This window comes from Notechis scutatus, chromosome 3 (assembly GCF_049901735.1).
Source record: "Notechis scutatus isolate UNSWTSFEM ecotype Mainland chromosome 3, rNotScu1.2, whole genome shotgun sequence".
In the NCBI taxonomy this organism is placed as follows: Eukaryota; Metazoa; Chordata; class Lepidosauria; order Squamata; family Elapidae; genus Notechis; species Notechis scutatus.
In genome coordinates, this window is record NC_142011.1 from 44390770 (window position 1) to 44418293 (window position 27524).

General features: G+C 34.9%; 1 protein-coding gene across 4 annotated transcripts in view; it reads left to right on the forward strand.

Annotated features, from left to right (window-relative positions):
• Positions 1-5181: 5181 nt before the first annotated feature.
• Positions 5182-27524, forward strand: part of PIGR (polymeric immunoglobulin receptor) — a 33343-nt gene continuing 11000 nt past the window's right edge. The window contains exons 1-6 of one of the 4 annotated variants that reach the window (XM_087959601.1): positions 5209-5338; positions 13563-13700; positions 21157-21244; positions 23136-23474; positions 25521-25850; positions 25965-26288. In XM_087959601.1, the coding sequence (XP_087815727.1) occupies positions 21187-21244; positions 23136-23474; positions 25521-25850; positions 25965-26288 (1051 nt within the window). In that variant the 5' untranslated portion in view covers positions 5209-5338; positions 13563-13700; positions 21157-21186. Of the gene's footprint in view, positions 5339-13562; positions 13701-17954; positions 18025-20815; positions 21245-23135; positions 23475-25520; positions 25851-25964; positions 26289-27524 lie in introns of those variants that run through there. The other 3 variants (XM_026676772.2, XM_087959603.1, XM_087959602.1) reach the window with 3 other exon arrangements.

Sequence of the window (27524 nt, forward strand, 5' to 3'; positions counted from 1 at the left end):
TTTGTACCTGCTGATTTTCTTGGCTACTGTTGTTATTTCCTGCTTTAAATTTTCCAGGGCTTGTCTTTAGGTGTTATTTCTGGATCAGATATTCTTTGGTCTTCTTTTTCAGCTTTTTTTACATTGGCTGTAGCTTGATTGCATCTGATTTTAACATACTGGCCTTATTGTCTTACCCTATCTTCCATTTTGGTGGTGCGCAGTTTAGCTTATCTCTTGCTCATTGATTGCTTTTGTATCCAAAATCTTCAGTTATAAATGCAGCTATGCTGTACATCAGTTGGTTTGTTTCATGCAGTTAGCTAGTGCTTATATTTGATATTACAATATTGGCATCTTTTAATACTTTGGCCAGCTGGTTTTTTATTTGGTTGGTTGGTTTTGTTCAAAGCAGACTATGTCATTCTATTATTTTTGTGCTGTTCTAGATGCTCAGTTATTTTTCATTTCAGTTCCTCTTGTTTTTCAATTGTAGGAATTTGTTCTTTCTGAGGAGAAGGTAGAGCAAAAGGTGCTTGGTTTGGGAATGAGAATTCCCAAATTCATTAGTAATGCTGGCTTTCTCTATTACCAATTCCTTCTGGTTTTTCTCTTCTGTCTGAATTACTTCTGGCAAGACTTTGGTGTTTTTTTTTTACCTTGAGTAGATCTTTGCAGTTCTTCTAATTCTATCTCTTTAAATACTTTATTTCATATTACAAACTGACATTGATCTGCTAGTCTCCTCCCTGTTATTACTGGATATTGTTCTTTCTAGAACTGGTGCATTCTTTTTGAATATCCTCTTCTCACTGGTATTGATTTGTAATAGCAAATCAATATTTCTTTGTTTTCAGTCTTCGTATATTGCAATAGGTAAGCAACTCTTCTTCCATTCATCCTGCTGCTGTTGATCCTGATTGCTCAGCTAATAGTCCTGAGTCCTATAGCTCTCTTGTCACCAGATGTCCAAGAACTCCAACACTGACCAAAGTCCTTGTTGACCCAAGCAAGGACTGATCCAGTATAAGTTTCTGTAAGTTGTATCCATATTGTTTATAGGAAAGACACATTTCATCTGGATCCTCTGTTGAGACCTGTCCAGTATAGTTGAACCTCTGGCATAGCTCTCATCTTCCTCAGAGCACACAAGGCCCACAACTATGTGCTTCACTGGAGGATTATTATTTTTTAACCCCATCCTTTTTTTACCCCACACTTGTATATCTATTACTCAAGGCAGAAAACATACCTATTCCTGCCTATTCCTGCCTATTATTTTCCAACATCAACTCTGGGAAGTGGGTTGGGCTGAGGGAGAGTGAAAACCCCGTCACTCAACTGGCTTTCATATTTAAGGGAGGCCTAGAATGCAATCTCCTGTTTTCTAGGCCAACACCTTAATCATTATATCTATACTATTTAGTAAGATGTTTTTAAAAGTGGGGGGGAAGATGGCTTCATCTGTTTGAAATGTTCATCAAATACTAATTTTGTTAAAAGGCAAATGATGAGAACTGGCTGAAGAACAATGTGCTCCAAGTTGAAAAATATCAACACTCAAAAAATAAAATCAATATTGTAAAATTGACCTGTGATAACAAAAAAATGGGGGGGGGATGCAAATAGCAATAAAGCAATCTGTCCCCCCCCCCACATTCAGTTTTTTAAAACTATAATCATTTAATTCTTTTTCTGAAAGATGTATTTTCAAAATCAATTGAACAAAATATGTGAATCTATTTCTCCCCTTACATTGGAAAAATACCCTTACTGCAAATAGTTTTGATAACTCCTGCACAGTTTTTTAATTTGCTTAACATCTGTTCCAGCCCTTTTATGATAAATTATGTAGTACAGGTAGTTCTCGACTTACAATCACTCACTTAGCAATCACTTGAATTTACAATGATACTTAAAAATGATTTATGACCAGTTTTGCATTTTACATCAATTGCAGCGTTTTCTCGGTTACATGATCAAAATTTGGGCACTTGGCAACTGGCATATACCGTATTTAAGACAGTTGAAGGGTCCTGGAGTCATGTGATCATCATTTGTGACCTCCCCAGTTAGCTTCCAACAAGCAGAGTCAATGCAGGGAGCCAGATTCGTCTAATTACTGCATGATTCACTTAACTGCAGTGATTTACTTAACAAGTATAAGAATAAAGTTTGTAAAATAAGGTGTAATACACTTGACAACAGCCTTGCAATGGAAATTCTGGTCCCACATGTGATCATAAATCAAGGATTATCTACACTTATAAATAATAGCAGGGCAAATGCAAATAATGTGCACTATTGTCTTATTGTCAGCCACTTGAACGAATGCCCAGACTAAAAGCCAGAATGCTATTAATAAGTAATACATATTGGTTTGGAATTAAAACTTACTTTCTTTTAACTGCAGTAGTCATTTTCATAAAAGAAATAATTTGTACACAAAAGCTATTAATAGAATAGGAATCATAAGTTTGGATTTCACTTGCCTTTCCTTATTTTATAGTTTTGAGAGTTAGAAAAAGTAAATGAATGCCTGCATAAGGTCAGCTGAATTAAAGGATATTTAAAACTAAGATATTTTCTATTGCAGTGAGAATGTATGATCACAATCTTAAACCCAAACATAAAACCTGATATATTATTATTATAGTTCTTTTTAAACTTAAGGTACAGGACATGTGATTTATGGTAAAGCGAAACTATCTTTCTTTGGTTCATTCTTGTGATGAGAAACAGGTAATAAGTTTCTGTTTCAGAAAAATCCTTGTCCGTCCGGTTCTTTTTCTTTCTTGTAAAGCCAAATGACAGAAGAGTCTGAAGTCCATGTCTCAGCCACTTTAGACAAAGCACCTTATGAATCTTTTTTGTTGCAATATGTTATGTTAGACCAGGGATGTCAAACTCAGGACTGGGGGCTGGATCCGCCCCATGGGGTGCTTAGATATTGCCCATGGGGCTGCCCTGGAAACAACAAAGGACTGGCCCACAGTGCCTCTGCCAGCAAAAATGGAGCTTGTGAGGGCTGCAAATGGTCCTCCCGAGTTCTGTTTTAGCTAGCAGAGGGTTGCAGGAAGCCATTGCAGTTAAAAATGGAGCTTGGGAACCCATTTTCACTGGCGGAGTGCTCTAGCCTCCACAGGTGCCCCCGGCATGAGTGATGTCATGCTGGCCATGCCCCCCCAGGGCTCCCAAGGTCAAACACAACCCTGATGCAGCCCTCAATGATATCAAGCTTGAGACCCCTGTGTTAGACCATTATTTGTCCAACATTTCATTTCCCAACCTGAAAAATAGCTTTAGAGACAAAAGAAGGAGGTTAAAAAAAAGTTAAAGATGGCGGCCAATCACACAATTGAAGCCCCACCCCTGTTTTGTACAAATCATAACACATATAAAAAAGGACAGGCTTCAACCTCATGGTTTTAGCAGCCATATTGATTTTTTTAAAGCCACCCCTCTGCAGTCACCTCTGGTTAAAAACCACTGGACATTTCTTTAGCTTTGTTTTTGTGGTAGCATTCCCGGTATGACTAATGGTTGTACTTACTTTCATAGGATATTAACATTTCAGCAATTTTTATAATGTGATGTGGCTTTGTGGTTCAGAATTCTCTGAAAATTCAAAATAGTCGTCCATCAATGATCTTAAGTTGTGTGTGTGTGTGTGTGTGTGTGTGTGTGAGAGAGAGAGAGAGAGAGAGAGAGAGAGAGAATAACTATAACCCTCCTTCGCATAATAAGATTCATAGAATCACAGATTTAATGTAAAAAGCTTTAGAAAAGAAAATTAACATAATTTGAAAATTTTGAAAAGTGTTTTTTTAATCTAATACTTTCTTTATTTGCAATAACAAAACCATTATTTTCATATATTTCTCAATTTATTGATGTGATATTTGTTTGGGCACTGAAGTCTCAAGCTAAGGCTGCCTTTACAGAATGGATATGTTCTTTGAGATTGTACTTTCCCATTTCTATAATGCTATATATCCATGCATCCATTCAAGCTTTTTTAGCATCTTGGCCCTGCCTTGGTTTGAAAGACAAAGTAGTTCAGTGAAATGTGATCAAAAGGCAATCCAGAAGTCAAGCACAATAGTTCGCACTGTATAAAAAGTAAGTCAACCAGGTCAGAACCTAAGACATAGTTGGGGGGACAGGAATTACAATGCAGAATTATAGTAATCCTGGGAGCCGGAACTAACTGGCAGGGAGCCAAATTAGAAGCAACAAATCATACTTTAGTACTGGGCTGCTGCAGTCTTACTAGGCCTCGGCAATGAGATTTGTAATTACATTACAAACGAGGAGCCCTTCTCTAAAACCTAGAATTATGTGTCTATTCTGCTTTGAGGACTCTAAGGCATTTGCATTCCTTAGCTCCGTGTCAGAGGTGGTATTCAGCAGGTTCTGACCAGTTCTGGAGAACCAGTAGTGGAAATTTTGAGTAGTTCGGAGAACCGGCAAATATCACTTCTGATTGGCCCTGCCCCCCTCTATTCTCTGCCAAGTCCCAGCTGATCGGCTGGGTCTTCTTTTGTTGCCCTGTGCAGGAGAACAAAGCTGGAAATCAGGTTAATGGGATTTTGCAGTAACCTTCCCCGAGGAGTATGGAGGGAATGGAGATTTTACAATATCATTCACCTCCCATGCTCACCAAGCCACGCCCACAGAACCAGTAGTAAAAAAAATTGAATCCCACCACTGCTCTGTATCATAATTTCTCTGGATATCAATTTGACTGGAATTTAACATGTATTCTTACTTTTTCCTTGTGATTTTTTTACATTTTTAATAATGACTCTTTTTATATGTTTATTGTTTTATTAATTGCTGTACACTGCCCAGTGTCACTTTTCATGACATGGACAGCCATATACATTTGATATATAATTAAAATAAAGATATCAAAAATTGTGGAGTTCATGTGGGTTGACTCTATTCCCGTGTCCACATTTCTGCTACCGAATTGACAAATATTATCCAGAAAACTTGTATTTTCTTTCTTCCAAAGTTTGCTAATATTCCCTATTGCCATTATGAAACCATTGGAAACATTGTGCAGGCTACAAATCATATTTTCTTCATGCATGTGCCTGCAAAATTATATGCTGTGTGCATTTGGGAGGCTGATATTCCTTTAAGAACCTCAACAGGTAGATAGATGTGCAGGGCTGGAGTTAAGAGGAGGTCTTTAAATACTTTCAGTTCTTAAGTATTGCACCAGTAGTACTTACTTAGTCTAGGGACAAAGAGCTACAAAGAGAGAAGTGTTTAAAAAAAAAACATAGTAGGAGAATTGAAAAAGGAGGATTTGGATCAGTAACTTAATCTGCTCAGCTAAACCTGGACAGTGAGTAATGCTTTTTTTTACTATTCCATACCTGAAATTATATAGATGACTGTAATAATGGTTCTAAAAAAGCAACAACAAAATCCCAAATTAGAAAACAAAACAGATTTTTAAGAAGTGCTAAAGGCTTATTGCTCATATTCAATAAATTTCTATCAGCCTGTATGTACTGTATATTAAAATATTTAACATTCAGTTATCAATCTAATTATTATTAGTTGTATATACTCTGTAGAAGAAAAAATTATGAGGGAGTAGCAACTCAACAATTGTAGAGGAATTTTCATGCAAGTATTTGCATACATTTCAACTATACTTTCTTGAGGTAAGCCTACAAGGAGCTCACTTCTAGTAGCTCCACTTAGGATTTCAGCCTAAGTGAATAAATAAACTTGTGTTTAAACAATATTTGCTTTATAGATCCGATAGAGATTTTTTATAGAATCTTAATGTGTTTAGTATTTATTACTCTGTAACAATCTGAAACCTTGTGTCTGAAGAGGCCTAAAATATCACTCATTCTCATATCACTGTTCTTTTGACTTGCAGTGATGAGGTTGAAGTGGTCCCTGCTATAGCCATAACAATGGAGTCAGCAAGTAATTTTCCAAATGTTATTGGACTGCACTTCCTGTAATATTTTATTTCTGATGCTATTCACTAGATCTGCTGAGAACTGGGGATCAATGTATCTGGAGGGTCATAAGTCAACTCCTAAGTGCACAGTTTGCAGTTCATGTCGGCATGTGGCTATAAAGGGTTTGGATATTTGCTCAAATTCTGGATGTGCATGACATATTTTACTGTTTTACTCATGTTTTACTCATGTGTTTTTAATGTGGATTAAAGGCATGTTTCAATTGTACTGCATTGGGATCTAGATCACTACCAGTGGGTTAAAATCAATTCAGCATTTTAGTTTTTGTCCTATCCCTCTTACAGTGAGGTCCCCACTATGCCATTCAAATGTTGCCAAGACCTTCGGAAGCAGGCACTGTGAATCTTTCATTAACTACTTTCTGTAGTAATTTATCACTCGGAAAGAAGAAATTTTAGGCTGCTTAGACTGAAAAACCATGCCTAAAGATTTATTGGAAACTCTTGGAAATTTCTTTGAAAGAATTTTGTTCAAGCTGGAAATTCCAAATGCCATTCAATTTACGATATAAGCAGAATGCAATAGAAGTGTAGAGTTGCAGGAAATTTAACAAGTTCTACATATTTTTATTTTGTTAAACTTCCTAGTGCCAAAACTAAAATCTAAAACTAGATCCAAAAGTAATCCTAGTTCTGCATAATTGTTCATACTATATTAAAAAAAATCAATGTAACCAGGTCAGAACTTGTGCCATAATTAGGGGACATGAAGCACAATGCAGAACTATTGTAGTTCTAAAACCCAGAACTAAACAGGCAGTGAGACAAATTATAAACAATAAATCACGTTTTTGTGCTAGACCGCTGCAGTCCCACTGTGCCTCAGCACTTGGAAGTGACATTTGATGAGCTTTTCTCTAAAATCTAGCCTTTCTCTGTGTATTACTCTTTGATGGTGACTTGATCATCCCTTCTGGATATAGAATCCTAAAATCATAATGCTGGAAAAGACCTTGGAGGTCTTCTACATCACATTAAGTGGTTGTCCAATCTTTGTTTTGAAAATATCCAGCGATGGAGCACCCACAACCCCAGGAAGCAAGCTGTTCCATTGATTAATCATTCTCACCCTCAGGAAATTCCTTGTCATTTCCTGGTTGAATCTCCTTCTGATGAAGTTTCACCCATTGCTTGTTGTTCTGCTTTGGAGAATACATCGATTCCCTGTGTGACATCCCTTCAAATACAGGAAAACTGTTAACATATCACCCTCTTCATTAGGCTAAACATACCTAGTTTCTTATTAGCCTAGCTGGAACTACCATCTGTTCTCTTATGCATTTTGCAATTGCAATTATGTATCTTGCAATCTTGCAATAACTATTAAAATTATATTTAATAGTAACTGTATTTTTAGGATTAGTGTTTATTATATATTGCTTACAGTCACTTTTTCTGACATAGGCAGCCATATAAATTTGCTGTATGAAATAAATAAATAAATACATGCATGCATTACATACTTGTATGTACATTACATACTTGTAAGCAGACCCAATGCTGTGGTCTTCCTGAAACTTTTGTTTCTGGAGAGCAACTAGAGTAAATGGCCATAATTGACACTAAATCAATCAGCTTGATATTATTCAAGCTCCTGATTTGTCATTTTTTGGTTTATAATACATTCTCATGTATTAGCCAAACAAGAGCATCAAGAAGTTTTGGTTTAAATAGAGTTGAAATTGCAGTTCAAATTTCATCTGATGAAACATCAATCCAGTTCACAAATAAGGTGCCTCCTAATAATTCTGCTGAATAAGAAGACCCTGGAGTCTTGTCCTGCCTTGATTCTGGTATCCACATTTGTTTTATGGAATTGGCAAATATTATTCAGAGAAGTTGTGCTTTCTTACTCTCTTTGTTCATTAATATACCTCATTGGCATTATGAAGCCATTGGTAGTGCATTAACAAATACGTTATAGATCACAGCATAATAGCATTGTGCAGACCACAAAAATAGTATAATAACATTGTGTAGACTACAAATAATATCTCCTACATATAGGTATCTGCACAATTATATGAAAAATAGCTCTATTGCTGTGTGCATTTTGGAGGTTAATAATTCTTTAAGAATCTTAACAGGTGGATGGATGTGCAAAGCTGGAGTTAAGAAGATATTTTTAGACATTCAGCTCTTAAGAAATTCAGTATTGCACCAGCTGTTAGTGAGTAGAGGAAACACAAAAAGGGAAGTGTTTCAAGATTTTTTAAAACAGAAGGATTGAAAAGAAGAGGATTTGGATCACTAATTTATTCTGCTCAGCTAAGCATTTTTTAAAAATAATTTTATTAATTTTCTTTTAAAAAACAAACAAATTTTATTAATTTTACAATTAAAAACAAATCAACAACATATACACAAATAGAAAATCCAGAAAAGAGCAAGGAAGAAAGGAAGAAACGCGAAAAGAAAAGAGAAAGAAAGAAAGAGAAAGAAAGAAAGAAAGAAAAAGGTGAACACTTAAAAACATTCTCATTTTCGACAGTTTGTAAGATCTTTTCTTTTCTTAATTTATATCATATACGCACCTCTTATCCATATCTATATTTAGATTACACTCATATAAGTTTATCCCATTCTTTTTTACCTTATGATATTAAGTCTATCTTTGGTCTAACCATTTATACAAGCAATTCCAATTGTTATAATATATTGAGGAATCTTTGTTTTTTAGGGCTAAAGTTAGTTTGTCCATTTCTGCACAGTCTGAGATTTATCCCATTCTTTTTTACCTTATGATATTAAGTCTATCTTTGGTCTAACCATTTATACAAGCAATTCCAATTGTTACAATATATTGAGGAATCTTTGTTTTTTAGGGCTAAAGTTAGTTTGTCCATTTCTGCACAGTCTGAGATTTTCTGGATAATCATCTGTTCTGTAGGTATGTGAGGTAGTTTCCAACACTGAGCAAACGTTAGCCTGGCTGCTGTTAAGATATATATTGTTATATACTTCACTTTTTTAGGTAGCTGTTTGTCAGCTACCTAAAACAGCTATTAATTTTCTATTAATTACATTTCTTAGTGCTTGATAAACATTGTGTTGTCTGGGTATTAAATTTGCTTAACAATACAGATTCCATTCTTACTCTCCACCCAGAGGTGGGATTCAGCAGGTTTTGACCAGTTCTGCAGAACCGGTAGTGGACATTTTGAGTAGTTTGGAAAACTGGCCAATCCCACCTCTGACTAGAGATTTTACAGCCTCCTTCCCCTGCCAGGCCCACCAAGCCAGGCCCACAGAACCAGTACTAAAAAAGATTGAATCCCACCACTGTCTCCACCCCTTTTTTCCAACCACTGGTAAAATAAGTTCCATGTCTGATAATATATTTTGTCTTCTTTCTGTTTGATTTTCAATGTAAGTCTATCCATTTCTACACAGTCTAGTATCTTCTTAATTATTTCTTCATCTTGTGGTGTTTCTTCATCTTTCCAATATTGTGAGTAGAGGAAACACAAAAAGAGAAGTGTTTCAAGATTTATTGATTTTTTAAATAGAAGGACTGAAAAAAGAGGATTTGGATCACTAATTTATTCTGCTCAGCTAAGCCTTGATAGTGAGTAATGCTTCTTTACTATTTCATAGCTGAAATTACACTGATGCTCATATTCTATAATTATTTTCAGCATTTTGTATATAACCGTTTGCATCAGACAACATTTATGAAGGAGTAGCAAAGTTATCAGTTGTAGAGGAATTTTGATGCAAGTACTATATTTGCATACATTTCAAGTATAACCAGAATTTGGAAAAATGGGTGTATAGCCAAACTCTGTAATGCTGCCCTGGGCTACAAAATGTGCACTGAGGTGTTGATTTATGACCCTCCAGATACATGGATCTCACCAGATTTAGTAAATAGCATCAGAAGTAATATATAACAAGAACTACAGTCCAATATTATTGTTGATCTCCACGTTATGGCTATAGGAAGGATCCCTTCAACCTCCCCATTGCAAGTCATCAGAGCAAATGAGTGACTGATGTTTAATGCCTCTCCAGAGATCGGCTTTCAATTTTGTGACAAAGTAATAAATATTAAATGCATTAATATCTTTATTAGCATTTTAAGGCAATTTAGTTTTCACATAGTTTTGTATTCAGCTGAATTTGTAGTGGAGTGACTAGAAATGACTTACATCCAAGATTGTACATTTATTTCCAGGCCCCAACTGAGACTGAAACCTTTGTTACCAAGCACTGAGGTTGTTAAGTGAGTCATCCTGTGACTACACCCAATTTTACAACCTTTTTTGCCATGGTTGTTAAGCAAATCCAGCTTCCCCCATTTGCTTATCTGAGGTGGCCAAGAAGATTGAAAATCGATCATATAGTCCATGGAACATGGCAACCATCATAAATACATGCTGATTGCCAAGCACCCAGTTCTTGATCATGTGATCATAGGAATGCTGCAATGGTCATAAATACAAACATCAGTCATAAACAAAACTTTTTTTAGTGCCATGGTAACTCTGAATAGTGATTAAACAAATGGTCATAAGTCAAGGACAACTTGTAATTCTGAGAAAATAAACATTCTAATTCCAGTTCCATGTACAAGACTTTAGAACTTAAAAAAAATAGGATGAATATTTAATTCTGTTCAGAATGATATTGTTATGGACATATGAGAATCTCAGCTATCCAAGAAAGAAAGAATCCTTCTCCCTGAATCTCTCAAATACATAAATATGTTCTTTAATTTTCAAAAACATGATGTTTTGAGTCTAGCATTCACTCCTGTTGTTTAGTTAATTCTTTCATTATTTGGATGTATTTCTTTCTTTGGGCTTTGGAGATCTTAAAATAAAATAATGTTTAACTCACATGAATCATTTAAATATATTTCATAGTGCCATGCTAGAAAAGAAATACTTTTTCAGTGGAAAACACAGCTTCAGGCCCATTTATTTCATGCTCAGGAGCGCTTTTTCTTTAAATTTAATCTTAGAAGCCATGAAATAAAACTAAATGCAACAAAGTTAAATAAAGTGTTGTTTTTTAAAAAAATTAATGGTGCCGCTTAAAATTCATTTATTGTTTGGGTTAATTATTTTACAAGTCTTATTTTTTTTATCCCAAGTGTATTATTTTTTACAAGTAACTCAAAGTGATGAGCATACCTAATATTTCTTCCTTCCTTCTATTTTCCCCACAACTACAATCCTGCAAGATGGGTTGGGCTGAGAGAAAGTGATTGGCCGAAAATTACCCAGCCAGCTTTCATGGTTAAGATGGAACCAGAACTAACCGTCTTTTGGTGCGGGGGGGAGCGGGATCCATTCTTTGCAAAACACAGAAATAAAGTCAAGTGTCTATGTTTCCAAACTGTCTGAAAAGAATGAGAAGCTAACTGCCTGTTAGATAAAGCTGTTGAAAGAACCTTATAGCAAGGAAGCTGCTATTGATTTATAACGAGTAAATAAGCTACTCACATTGTCAGAGTAACATCTATGTTGACTTAGCCGTGCTTTCTTAACCTATGACAGGGACTTTTGATTTTATTACAAATTGTATAGAGAAGTGACAGAGGAAGGATTAAAAATGTCAAGATAGTAGCTGCATATAGGCAGTTGAAGCCCTACTCCTTTTAATGTGTACCTTGTTTCCAGCATCTTAACTTTTTTTGTCCAAACCCCAATGTGAATGGCTTATTGATCTTGAAACACTCCTCTGGCTTCTGGTCTAATTAATTTTGGTGTGAGCCCTGCTGATTTAATTGACAGTCACACAGCATAAATAAAAAAATGCACACTACAGTGTGTGTGCGACATATTACACAAACTAGATGCCCTGTTTTCCAACAATAATAAACTTATGAGAAAAAGTGCACTGAAATTAATGAGCCTCAGACATTTGTCAGAGATGAAGCACCAAAACATTTTTACCATCCCTTTCAAGGTAAATCACTAAATATTGGTAATATAATTCCCTGCTATTTTCCAGTGGAAAAAAATGAAGAAGTAAGGTCTACTAAAAGCCATTTGAAAGGCTTAGTACCTGATAAATATCTCTCCAAACACCTCATTAAAAATAGCATTTTTTTAAAAAGGACTTATCATCTTGTACAATATCAAGTAGATTTTTTTGGTTAAGTTCTTGTACAGTCACTGGCCACCAAAAATTTGATCATTCTGTCTGGAAATCTAATTACAGTAATTGCAAATAAATGTCATGGGAGTGGAAGAAGTGCTTCTGGATAATACTTACAATGGTAAAAATCCTACTGAACAACCATACTTGATTCTCAGCTCTATAGCTGGATTTAAATAATCACCTATATGTTGAAGTTCTATTTGGTCAGTTGTTTTGCTTAAGACTTGCAATAAAATAATTAATAAAATAGGCTGACTGATTTTAAAAAAAAGTTTCAGGTCTGTTAACTTTTCCTTCTCTAATCACTCCAGGAAATGTTTCCTGAATACAGTTGAATGCAGGAACAAGGAGTACTTATACAGACTCATAATTTCCTAATTCAAAAAACTTTTTTTTTTACCAAAATCAATATAGCCTTTTCAATTTTCTCTTTTTGCATACGTTGCATTACAGATTCCCATATAGCATGGCCATTGGGAATGTACCCCTAATTGTAATGTAACATATTTGTAGGTCACCCAGGTTGCAGAAAACTGATATAAGACAACTAAAATATTTTTCATCCATCAAACTACAATCAGAATATCAGTATTTAAACTTACTTACTTTTGAGGTAGATTGTATTTTTGGGGAAACACAGTACTAGATCAAACCTTGGCCCTCTGGTTCCAAGGCTGCAATATTCTAATTCAAATTGTAGGTACGATGTTATCACAAATAAAAGATATAATAGCAGTCTCAAATGGAATGAAAAAAGTGGCTCCCTATCTATTTATTATAAATTATATAATGCTTAACCACATGTAAGATGATAAAAATAAGTTTGACTCCTAATAAATACTTGGACATGTCCAGATTGTTTTTATGGTATGTTTAAGCAAGTGGTTTACTAGTGTCTTCTTCTGACATGTTTTTTTTTTTTCAAACTTCCAATCTAATCTAAAGTTTTAGAATTTTCACATTGTCTACCATCATGATCATTGTGTAATATTATAAGCCATCCTGTCAGACATGAAAGACTAGGTCCACACATGAAGTTTCAATTAAATTGAGATATTGCTAAAACCCCATGCATGGAAAAGCCTTCTCAACTAACAGCACCTGATTATAGTTAGAAAAGGGTAAATGGCACTCATGGAAGATTGGACTTACTTCATTTGTGGTTACGCAGGGATTCTAGGCTGATCCCCTTTTCACTCCACCCCCAGATTTGGCTATTTCTTCTTCTACATGTCCAGTGAGACTAAGAAGGAAACCCTGAGGTCTTACTCCGCTAGTCGTTGCCAACTATAGGGGGTGATGTTCTTTTTAATTTCAAGGCCATTGAGGCAGTTCTGTCCAAAGACATTTCTGCAGTCATGTGTCCAGCATGACATCATGGAACACTGTTACTTTCCCACCAAAGTGGTTTATTTATTATTTATCTATTCCCATTTGCATGATTTTGAACTGCTAGGTTGGCAGGAGCTGGAGTGAGGATGGGAGCCCAATGAGACTGGTAGCATAAAAATGTAATAAATGAATATAATTGCATATCCTGAGGTAAACCAAGGTCATCTAAGAGAGGTTCCTGATGTAGAGTAATAATTTACAGGTAAGCTTCAACTTACGAAGAGTGGCAGTACACTGATATTCAGCTGCAACACATAGGAATTCAAAATTTTAATTTAAAAAAAAATCACAGAGAATATGGATATGCTTAAATATTATGCTTAAATATCTATCTTGATTATTTTTAAGAGTTTTCAAAAACCAATATGTATTTGAATATTGTGGATTCACTTTCTGGCAATAAGACATACAATAACATAATCTAGGATTAAAATATAATTTAGAATGAAAAAGTGAATTATACAGCATAAGTAAAGAATTTTGCATCCAATAAATCCTCCTTTCCTTGGCAGTCTATGTATGTATGTATGTATGTATGTATGTATGTATTGTATATATAATTGTTAGAGTTATTGTATATATAATTGTTAGAATCTGCCTTAGTTTCCAAGGGGATACTTGGAGCAGGCACCCTGGAAACATGAATTAACACAAACACTTCAGAATGAGCTTCCATTAACCAGAATACAAATAATTATGCAATTGGGTTCAAGGGCCAAGAGAGCTTTACATTGTAAAACGTATGGGTCATTAAAAAAATTATAATAGGCAAAGGTTGCGATGCCTAGAAAAAAATTGTCAAAATTCCTCTAGGTTTGATTAAACCTCTGATTTCATTACTTTCTGATAGCAACAATAGAAAGTGTTGCACTTTTTTTTAATATCATAGAAGTTGGAAAAAATCTTCAACCTGCAATGCAATTTGGCAATTTTCAGTATTAGAATAAATAGTTACATGAATAAAATCTTTTTAGAAAGCTGCCAGCCTTCTTCCAAAGTTCTGCTAAGAAATTACGGTGAAGTTTAAATTTATATGTTTTCAGTGTGTTTATAATGACATTTCTTAAAGGGATAGGGCTATGCAACTTTAAATATTTGATTTTTTAAGAAAGTTACACTCACATCCGCACACACCTCAGAATTACTTTTTAGATGTAAATACAGAGTTTTGCATAATAGTAGTGTCTGTACGGCAAATGAGATACTGCTGAAAAGATCTCCTTTTGCAGAAATTAAGATCAGCTAGGAAGAAATTGGTTACATTATCAGTTTCAAATAGGTCTAATACTCTATCAACTCTGTTAAATATTTAGTAATAGCAGAAGTAAGGCTGGGAACAGCATTACATATTTTTCTCATAAATCATTACATGAATAATAAGAGTTTTAAAAATACTCTAAACCACTGCATAGCCAGGTGGTAAAAGAGCAAACATGCAAATTTACTTGTTCAGATTAAGTCTGACTATACCACAAGTTCCTATAGTTTGATACACATCCGTGATTTATATTAGTTAGTCAAATTTCTCTTTGTACTGGATGATTCACTTTTTCCCTGTTGTGATAAGCAATGAACAGCAATGTTGAGATGCTGCCTTTAGTTTTCTTTCATGGTGCCTGTTGAATATTTCAGACCACGCAATCTCATGTCCTAGCTTTATTTTAATAATGGCTAAATTCTAAGGTAGATTTACATATTGTATACATACAAAGACACACAGACACACAGAGATGATTGATAGATAGATAGACAGACAGACTCACAGATAATAGACAGACAGGTTGATAGATGTGTACCAAACAAAAAAGCTACATATTGTGGAGATTTGGAAGCACTAACTCTGACTTTTCTAGGAATATGGTAGTTGTAGAGAAGGTTTTAGCAAAAGCTAAAGGGACAAAAGTGCATTGAAAAAGAAATGTTCTAAATGCAAGTATAGTTGAAGCCAAGCTTACATCTGGGGCCAGAATATTCTGTAATATGGGGGTTACCATAGATAAGGCCTATCTCTTGTATATTCTCCTGTTGACTTTTATGAAGAGGTAATCTAAGTTGAGCTTTCCCAGATGGTTGGGCTGGGAAAGAGATGGTTGGAGAGAATAATCATGTATGGTGAGGCTATCCTGGCCCTCCATGTAACCATCACATTTAATGAGCCCAGAAGTCTACTGGGAATCAATGTGGTAACCTCAAGATGGGCAGAGCTCTGCAATAATAGATTTCCTAGCTAGCAATTTGGTTACCACAGTCCAAACCAATTGCATCCTCCACATTATTTTTTAATCAGGTAGAGTGCTTTGAAATAATCCAACATAAGGTAATATGATGGATTGTGTCTACGAAGGGGGAGGTGATGCAATAGATAGTAGTGAAGCAGAATTTCCCAGGAAGAAGGGACCATATTCCAAGGGAAGCGAGACAAGGGACAGCATAATCTGGAGCCTGACTGGAGAAAGAAGAAGATATTTTGGATAGCTATTTCCTAGAATCTTTCAAAATATATCTATTAGGATTAGAGTAATACAGGTTTAGTATGGCAAGATTCTGTCTATAGATACTATATACTATAATATGAGCAAATAAAGAACTGAACTTTGGCTGAAATGTCCTATGTTCTTCTTGGGCTGGGCCTAACAAGTAGGGCCATAACTGGCACACCAACCAAAGTCTAGCAAAGCTATAGTATGAACACTCCAATCATCAAGGCTACAGTTTCCACCTTCTGTTCAATCAGCAACATTGAATGAAAGTCATGGGTCAGCTCTTTAGGAGGAGCATGACCATATCAGGAGCAATTACCAGGTTGAAGTTATCACAAAGCTATTTTGTTTATAGGTGCATAGAATTCTGTCTTGTTTGGCTTTATTCTGGGCTTGGTTCTCCCCATCCAATCTCATATAACCTCCAGGAATTAGTTCAAATTTTTCTTAGCATCTCCAGACCATCCTGGGGTAACAGTATATAATTGAGTGTCATCAGCATATTGAATGAGACCTCACTCCAGAGTGAGTTGTACAACAGATTTATGTAGAAGTTAACTAATATGGGATAATCCAGAAGTATATAATATTGGATGGTATTAAGTGTTGCCAAGATACGTGATTAGATTATAAGAGAAATGGTCCTCCCATCCTAAAGCTGATGAAGAACTCTGAAATGAATTCATGTGACACAATCTTCTTCCAAATCTGTTCTGGGAGATTTCTCCAAACTTCTAGAAGAGTTTTTTAACCCCTTGTAAGGCTTCTAATAGAAGAAAAAAGTCAAGTCAACAGAAAGAGAACATTAAATTCCACCTCAGATAAGTGCCCTCAGGTTCACATTTGTTTATTTTAATGAAGCCAGTAGCTAGGATGTGTATTGAAAGTTACTTTGGGCTCTAAATTTTAAACAACTTTTTTTCACTGCTTAGCAGTTAATCAACAGCCTGAAGCATTTAGTCATTGAGCAATATCTTAGCAAGAGGAAGAAACTCAATAAAAGATTATTTAACCAAAGGAGGAAATAAAAGATTTTTGTTGCTGGGAAATACCCTTTACAACAAAGTCCATACTTGAAGGCCAGAAAATAAATCCTTTGGGTAATTTAAAACAGTCTCTGAAAATATAACAGATGAAAACATCACTCCCTGGGCATTTACATGAATATCCATTTGTTCTTGTTAACAAATAAGGAAGTTGGATCAAAATTTCACTTTCCTAATAATCATACCCACAGTTCTATTCTACTTTTCAGGCACAAGTGTCCACTATGGAGGGAAGTGACATTGCATGCATCTTCATGTTCTGCAAATGCCACAGATTTTGTAATGCAGTATCATTGTGACATTATCGTAGCTTCTGCCAAATTCCTGTATCTTCATACCATTTACTTGGAATGATTTCCAATAATTTTCTTAAGTTCAGTACACAAAAATGCCGCACAAAAGTAAAATCACAGCAAAACAAGTATGAAGTACAAAAATAATTGCATGTGTATTTTTTTAAATGCAACTTTCCTAAAGCAACATGGGCCCTGATGCATGGCATATCTAACACAGTAAGTCTCTAAATTAGTCATATGTTCATCAATGAATGACCATTTGTACTGCATGTCTCTCTATAACCCCTTGAGTAGTACATGGAGTGTGGACCTGGTAATAGGCCTTCCCAGGTGCATCACCCATTCTATGAACTCCATCCCTTCACCAAAGTACAGATGACCCCTACCCTATCGCCATTTTGCAAAGTAACCCTATTTTAGCAGGTGGCTTAGAATAATTTAAGTTATTAAGCCCCTGTGAGGTTTTGGATTTGGTTTGCTCAGAGTAAACTATGACTGAAAACACAAACATTTATCTTGTAAACTTCATTTTTCTCCTTCAAAGTAGACAAGGAACAAAGATCAAATCTGATGTAAACTTAGAATTTTAAGGAGTGGTTTTGGCAACTCTTCAGGAGCCTAGGACTCTCTTTTTCTTCTTTGATGACCACTTGTGTAAAAGACTGCAAGGAGAATGCCAGGAAAAAAATAGGGGAAGAAAAAAGGTAGGTAGCAAAACACAGTAATGGGGTAAAGTTGTAGAGAGTTTTGTTTTGTAGCACCTTATCAAAATTGCCTATACCAGACAGTGGGCAGAGGCATCAAATTTCACTTTGGTATAATCCCTGAAAGAGGAAAGGTAGAGAAAGCACCTGGGTTAGTTTCTAAATTGGAGTCTAATGATTAAAGTTCTTTGATGTGGATCTGGATTCCAAATAACCTTTAAAAATCTACCATTTTGAAAATAAAAACTGACTTTTATTCTGTCCATTATAAAATTAGTTGATCTCTGTCTTGGTTCGGACACTGATTCCATGAAATAGCTAAGTCTATTTTTAAAAAAATTCTGTCTGAATATTAGTACAACATTTAGGGGGATGATAAAGGTAAATATGAAGAGTTAGAGACCAGAGAGAAAAAGTCTTGTCTACAGGTTTCAGAGGATGGTTGATTTCTATTAAGGAGAAATACTTAAAAACACTGAAGAAATGGACTGGTTAGGAAAGTTTCTGTAAGACCACAAACGAGGTTTGATGAAATAAGATCTTCTCATAAACATACAAGGGAAACTGTAAATATGCCTGTCACAGTCAGTTAGGAACAAGCAACTGCTAGGAAGAAAAAAAAATCTGCAGAAAGATAGGTCTCCAATATTCAGAGCCAGCAAGTATGCTAGAAGTATCTATTCCAAATGTAATATCTCAGAATCGGTCAAATTTTTGAAAACTTTCATTTCTTTTTAAGAAAACTTAATAGAAGTTGCATAATAAATGATACTGATCCAATGATGGTAAATACCAGAAGGGAAACCATGAGAAACAGAGGGATGAGGATATAATGCATATGAAAAAAAATTAAAATTCTAAGTGTAATCCTCCAATTAAAGAGTCACATTATTTTTGATATTAGGATAAATTTTCATATTTGAAATGCATATCATTGGAATGATATTGCTAGACAACTTTCAGTTTGGCAAAGAACAGGAGTGTCTCTGAGATTAACCAATGAGGCATAGGCTAGCCACTTTTAATGCTACAAAATTGCAAAGTTTCTATTCTTTCTTTCTTTCTTTCTTTCTTTCTTTCTTTCTTTCTTTCTTTCTTTCTTTCTTTCTTTCTTTCTTTCTTTCTTTCTCTTTATTTATTTCTTCATTCATTCACTCTTTTCAGACTATAAGAACCTAAGTTACACATGTCACTAAAATCAGAAAAAAAACCGCCCCTACATTGAAGTTAAAGTTGTAGTTTGAAGGTTGTTAGGCTGAGAAAGTTAATAACATACTCCCTTAGCCAATCAAATGAGAATAGTTCAAAGCGTAAACAATGGAAGAAGTCTTTATTTACATTTATATTTTCTTCTCTGTATTGCAATAAAGTGATTGATTAGCCCAGGAAGGAAGGAAGAAAAAAGTTATGTGGAGACTGTAGGTGAAGACAACTATGCCCTCTTGTGGCTATTGAAGAAATAAAACTATTAAAGGTCATTTACTTTTTTTAATCAATTAACTGATTAGCCAGCAAAGTATGAATATAGTATTAAATGCTAAATTGTTTTGTGAATGTTTAGTACTGAAAATTATTTATTTTGCATAATACTAGTTTTGAAGAAACAATCTCAAATTAAATAATTAACTACAATTTCAAATTAAATTAAATTTCAAATATGAGGAGGAAGATATGTTGGGTATGTTTGCTGCCTTGAGTTATTTGTGAAAAATAAATAAAAGTGTATTGTCCAGTTAGGAAAAGTATATGAGTCAAATTATGACAAGGGCATAAAATATGATTTAGGGCTATATGCTTGGAACATGCCTTCTACAGTATGATAATGAAAATGGGCTACTACAACATGTAATGACATGCTTATGTTACGTGAACCCTGATATTCATCGTTGACAAATGCAATACGAGTTTTGATATTTTATCATTGTTTGTTGGATGCAGCTATTTAAACAAAGTCAATTTGTTGGCTGCGTGATTGAAGGTCTAACTATGTTTTATATGTGTAGCACATACACATATGTCATCATAGCTGCCCTCTTAACTTTTCTAACTCCCCAGATATCCCTGGCCAGGACAAGAGAATACATGTGATTACATTTACTGTTGAATTTATAGTTAGTTTCATTCATTCTCATAATAATCTTCCCCTTCTATATCACAATTTGGGAGTGGGTTGTGTTTGTGGGTTGAAGATTAGTGCAACTTGGAACTCCAGATTCTGCATTTTAGTCATGGCAAGTTGTGCAAACCAATCACTGTGACCGTGTGTAGTAGTTATAATACATTTCTTCCACATAATGTTTATCTGGTTTCTTACATGTAGTGATTTATCTGGTTTATCTGACTGTTCTAGGTACAAATATTCACCCATCAATTTACTTTTTCCTAAGAACTGTGCAATTTATTTGTTTATTTAAAACAATTATTATAGTCCCTCATCATAAATCAAACTCTGGGTGGCTGCCAATCAATTAAATTGACTTCCATTTCATCCAGAAACATATACCTTGGATATTTATTTGCTTCTGCTGACTAAAGGTGTCTTTTGTTTGCATGGTGACAAAGTTCAAAAGTCATAAATGCTCTTTGATTAATGCAAAGTTAAGTTGTATAGTTGCTTTCCTTTTTAATGCCTACGACAATGTTATTAGCACATAATACAGATTAGTTTGGAAGCAAGGGTGTGTGCTTTTATTGCACATAGCTACCAGGTTTGACTATATGTTTATGTAGATAGTGATTGATAGCAGCACAGTATTTGAATATTCTGAGACATATCTCATTATTTTCACAGGGCTTCTCTTTCAAGTAAGAGAGTGCAGGACTGAAGTCCTAAGATACAAAATTAGTGATCTGGGAAATACCGATAATCTTGAAATGCAACCATGTAGATGCTGAAAGCTCGGTAGTAATGGAAGATAAAATGCCCTTTCCCTTTAAGTCCACCGGTATTACTTGTACCTTGAAGAAAGTTCCAGTCCATACAATCTTCATATTAGTGATGTAGATTCTCATGATGTTATATACTCATGGTTCTTCTGAATTATTTACTTGATTGAATCTATGCATACATCTAAGATACATTATATTTACAAGGCTATTTAATTTATTAAAAAAAAAATTTTTTTTTTCAAGGAACCTTGGGTTTCAGGACTATCTTTTGAAATGGCTCTCCTGTTCTTTGTCTTGGTCTTAACTTTTATCCAGGCTGAATTTGAAAGCGGTGAGTATTTAAATAAGCATTAAAAAAATCAACTACATTAAACAAAATGTAGGTGTAGTTTGTCCCTTTAGCACACATTGTTGGCTTTCAACCCACAGACACCTATGACAGAGCAAATACACAAGTAACAATCAAGGCAGACTTACTACATATATATTTCATATATCATAATGAATTAAAACAAATCTAATTAAATCAAATAAATATTTTACTCATAGTACAGAAGAATTTAAAACATTTGAGTTTAAATAGTTCAGCTTTGATTCTTTCCATGTATATATATTTATTAAAAATACTATAATAGTAAAATCTAATACAAACAAAACTTAAAGGAAAAAAGAATAGAAAGGAGTAAAATGTACCCCAAAAAAAGTATGCGGTGGTTGAACAAATCTGGCTTCCCTAGACTTTGCTTGTTGGAAGTTGGCTGGCAAGTTTTCAAGTCACAATCATGTGATCACAAGACACAGCAACTGTTGTAAATGTGAGCCAGTTGCCCAAATAGCAAACATCTGACTGCAGAGGTGGTGTGACACTCCTAACTTCAAACAGTGGGTTGGACTAGAAAACCTCTGAGGTCCTTTCCTTCCCTATGATTCTCTGTTCTGCATTCTAAGGATAGGTCATAAGTCACTTTTTCTAATGCCTTTGAACTTTTGAACTGTCATTAAATGAACAATAATCATCAGTCAGTCAGTCAGTCAGTCAGTCAGACAGACAGACATGATCCCATAATGCTGACAGCTTCAGTTGCCCTAGGAAATTGAGACAATGAATCCCTCAAATTAATCAGTTCAGCTCCTACTCCAGAAGGGGGGGTGGGAAAGGCTCCAATATTCCTATTATGCTGAATTTCTTGACAATAAAAAGTTAGAAAATTTGGGTTTAGTTGCTTTATTCAGAAAACTGAAATAACTCTTTATGTGCATGACTGCATTTCCACTAACGCTAGTAATACTATTGCTAAATTTGCAGATGATACAACAGTGGTGGACTGGTTGTTTGTGTGGTGTGGTGTGGAGACAATAACTTGGTCCTCAACACAAATAAGACCAAGGAGCTTATAGTGGACTATAGAACGAACAGATCAGACATCCAGCCCTTGCTTATCAATGGAGACCGAGTGGAGCAAGTGGCCAGTTTTAAGTTTCTTAAAAGAGGACCTGACCTGGGGTGCTCATACTGCAGCACTGGTCAAAAGGGCCCACCAGAGACTTCTCAGAAAACAACAACTGAATGAAAAACTGCTGGTGACCTTCTACTGCTGCACCATAGAGTGTATCTTAACTTACAGTACCTCTGTATGATTTGCCAATTGCGCAGTGGCAGATAGGAAAGCACTCCAGAGTCCGGAGGGTTAACATCATTACCCAGAAGATCATTGGTTGCCCTCTCCCCTCTTTGGAAGAGCTTTATAGCTCCCGCTGCCTTAAGACAGTTCAAAAGATTCTCAAAGATCTATCTCATCCTGGGCACCCTTTTATTACCATCTGGTAGATGGTACAGAATCTTAAAAACAAGCACAAATAGGTTGAAAAACAACTTCTATCCCAGGGCAGTAGCTCTTTTGAATTCTGCTGTATAGTGCAGTGTTGGTGCAGTGTTGCGGGTTTTCGGTTCAATGTGTGGAGTGTGAAGGATGTTTGTTTGTGTTTATTTTCATGGTCATGATGTGCACTGAAGATGGTGTTTGATTTCATTGTATGAGGTGCAATGACAACAAACTAAACTAAACTAATAATGAGAAATTGCTTGAAGTTCCACTTGAATGTCAGTGATGAAAATAAGGGTTATTTTTCTTTTTGTCAGGAAAAACACATTTGTCAGATATATTGAGTATTATATAAGTATACATATACTTACATGTTCCCATATTATTTTATTTTCTCAGTTTCAGCCTCAAATGTCCTCTTTGGGCCAAATCAGGTAACTGGATTGATGGACGGTTCTGTGAGTATCAAATGCTTCTATCCTCCCACAAGTGTGAATATTCATTCCAGGAAGTACTGGTGCAAGGAATCAACAAGACGCTGTTACACCTTTATTTCATCTAATGGTTTTGTGCTCAAAGATTACAAAGATAGAGCCTCCATAACTGACTTTCCAGAGAATGGCATGTTCATCATAGAAATATCAGACCTGAAATTGAAAGATGTGGGTCTATACAGATGTGGCATTGGTTTAAATGACTATGGATTGTCTTTTAAAATCAAGCTGGAAGTTACTCAAGGTACTGTTTTCTAATTGTCTAATACATTAAGATTGCTAAATGTGGATCTTCCCTAAGAAAAATGTATTAGGTTTATTTCACCCATCTCTAAGAGAAATATATGAGATATTATAAATGAAAGGACCTTTTCTGTGGTCTCATCCCTACATAATTTTCCAAAGCATTTAAATAATTGTATTTTTATCTGGTAATTCACTGTTATATTTTTATTGCATTGTTATTTAATATTTCATGAATTGTATTAGAGATTGAATATATATATATATATATATATATATATATATATATATATATATATATATATATATATATATATATATATATATATATATATATATGGTGTTCGGCTTGGTTCGGGTATTTTCCCACGTCATTGTAGTTGTTCTTTTAAAGTTGTAGCAACGTTTCAGATATGCGAAATACCACTCACACATCATTACAAAATCTCCAGAACCGTAAAGCTTACAAACTTGAAATTTGGCGCGTATGTTCCTCTTGGCTTCTAAGAAAGGATTTTTCTAAATGACCATCAGAGCATTAGTATTTCCTATGTTATTATTAACACGCTCTGATGCTAAGGAGTTCTATCCCCATCCCCACTTGAAAAGAAATCTGTTCCAAATGCAAAACACAAGCAGAGGAGAGGAGTTTTGGTTTCACAGCACCAATCAGCTTTAGTACAGAACAGTTGAGCTAAGCCATGGCCAAACTCCTTGCTGTCTCCTTCTTGCTCATACAGCAAATACTGTTCAGTTTCCAAACAGCCCTCAACTCTCCACTGACAGGACGCTAGCCAGATGAATACTGATGGATGCTGGTAGGCAGAGGCAGTATTGTTTCCCCTTATTTTCGTCCCCAAAAACTAAGCTCGACCACATAGTTTCGTGGCAAAGCACAGGTATCAAGCATACATACATAAATACATACATACATACACATACATACATACGTACATGCATACATACATACATACATACATACTTTTTAAAAATAAATGCACAGCTTAGAATTTCTTAAAATAAGTACACTTTGTGAAGACAATTTATCTGTCTTATGTTTCCCCCTTTAATAAAAATCTATGCATTTATAGTTTAATTCTAAGAAGACATTCTCTGAAAGAGCTACCTGACAAAATTGGTGTATGGGGAAAGGATTACAGCTCGGTATAAACTTTAGTGGGTAGGGAGTAAAAATGTCTTCAGGTTTCCAGTTGTTTGCTGCATTTTGTTATGCCAGAAAGTAGACATTGAAATTTGAAGTGTCTTTCAGTGATTTGTTTCCATACCACAATTGGGCATTAGGGGAAAAAAACACAAAATGTTAATATAGTCTGAAATACCATGTTAAAATATATTGACAAAAATAATTTGTTTTTTACTCCAAGAGTGTATTTTATTTATTTATTTATTATTGTGGTATAAGATAGTATAATGACATTATAGGACATAGGATCTGAAATCAGAACAGAGTGCCAAACCAGGGTTAAGAATTGCATGCATACATTTGTTCCTTCATATACTCATTTACATGCACAGCATACCATATCCATATACTCATTGTACTAATAAAAAAAGCATTCTTGATCTTTCTCCCCCACCCCTAACAATTAGTCATATTGTGCTTTCATCACTAGCAATGTAGGAAACTAGATTGTTTTGTTTTGTGTCATTAATTGCAATAGGAAAACAACAGTCCATGTTGATCAGCTGGCCAGAGAGAAAAGTAGACAAACACTTTGCTTTTGGAACAGCACTTTTCGTGACCAAAATCCACAAACAGCTCTCTCATGCTAAGAGAATGATTACAATTTGTAGGGTGCCAAACTAGGCACAGGTTACCAGGATCACCAGAGTTTTGATCAAGCTTATGGTTTATCAAGCTACTTTTGATCCTACTTATCTGTTGTAGTTGTAGCTAGAATGCTAACATAAAATAAATTACTACTAGTCAAAATGCTAATATAAACCATTGTGTGATATTGCAAGAAGACAGCATAAGGGAAGGGAGAATAAATGCATCTAAAGACTTGTCATTACCTTAATGCAGACCAAGTACTACCCGAGGAAGCACAACTTTATTATGCTGAGCATCAAAAAACAGTGAGCATGACTTGTGACTTTGGTATTCAGTATGCAAGTTACAGAAAATACCTGTGCAAGATGACAAAGACCAATTGTTACACTGTGATTGATACATTTGGAAATGTGGAACCACCCTACTTAGGAAGAACTCTGTTGACCAATCTTGGTACACCTGGATCTTTCAGTGTCATTATGAGCCAATTAAAAAAAGAAGATTCAGGTTTATATCTTTGTGGAGTTGGGAATTATGGAGCAGATGGAGAATCCAAAAAGCTAGATCTACATGTCTATGAAGGTAAGTGAAAGAGCTTTTGGATTCCAAATCTGTCTCTACAAATACATAACTAATCAAGAAAACAATTATAATAACATTTTTTTATAATTTTATGCTCTATGTTTCTATCCGTAGATGGATTGGCACCTGAACAACAGTCAGTGTTAAATGGAGTCCAAGGTGGTTCTGTCACTGTTGAATGTCATTATAAACCAAAAGAGAATGATACATTGAAATACTGGTGCAAGTGGAAACAACGTGGATGTACTGAATTAATAAACAGTAATGGCTTTGTGATGGATTCCTATGAGGGAAGACTTGTGATGCATGATGATCCAGAAAATGGCACATTCACTATCATACTGAACCAACTGGAAAAGGATGACATAGGCTATTATTGGTGTATGACTAATGGAAAAGGGGAAAGGAAGTCCTCAGTAGAGGTGAAGATTGTAGAAGGTACTGCTTGATGTAATGTATCTCAGAAACGTCTTTTGCCTATTTAATGAGTCCTGGAAAAATGAACCTAAGCCGTCCCAACCATTCTCTTGGTTTTAAATAAGATATATTTACAGAAAAATGCTATTCCACATGATTAATATTCAGCATATAGACCACCTGCTCAGGTAGCTAAATAATTTTTTTTTAAAACTCAGCAAATTAAAACTTATTGAACCAAAGACAGTTCACATATTCAGACAATTAAAATGGGCTTGCAGAAGAACATGTCCTTAAGTCCTTTTGAAAGGCAGGCTGGCTTGGCCCACCTGAATCTTTGGGGAGTGCTGTTCCAAGCCCAGATGGAAAGTCAGAATAAATAATATAGAATAGAATAATAGAAATAATATGGATATGTTAACTAGGAAGTTAAATAAGAAGGGGAAGTAACTCTTGTCTCCCTCGCTGATATCCAAGCAAAAAATTCTACTAGCTGCTCTTTGCTTTGAAAGTATCATTTCCCACTGTTCATGATTTTTATTAGTTTAAAACTGTTTTGAATTAATTTAAAGCATTTCAAGATTTTTGTAATAAATTAAAAATAAATATAAATTTATTTAATCAAACACACACACACATATATAAATAATTTATCTAGCTTGCTGTACTTTTAAATTCTGATTTATTTTGGTAGGAAAGGTATATAGAAACAGAAATTTAATTTGCTGTTGAAATAGTGGGTACTAACAGACAGCAGTCTTTATATCTATATCACAATTTGTCCACCAGGTACAGAATTTACAGAATTTTGAAATTATAGATGTCCATAAATAAATTTCTAAGCTATTACTTTAGTTAGAAGAAGGATAGACAATACATCTCAGTGTCAGCTGAATAATTTTCATCTTTAAATTTCTACATGTTTGATCAGGATGCAACCATAACTCAAATATTTTCCCCATTTTTATTTATTTTTAAATTTAAAAAAGTATAAATGGAGCCCCACTACTCCCCCCCCGAAAGTACCTCCCACCCTCATCATGGCAAGTATAAACAATTCCACAATCTTCACTTCCATTTAGCTAACACATGTAAAACTTTTCATCTCATAACCCATAACTTAACAATAAGCAAATCAAATATGTAGTTATTTTTCAATCCAATTATCAGCAAAAGATCCAAGCAAAGCTTTAATTAACTTATATAATACTCCACAATACACATCTCAACTCTTAGGCATGAATAAATCCTATTTTA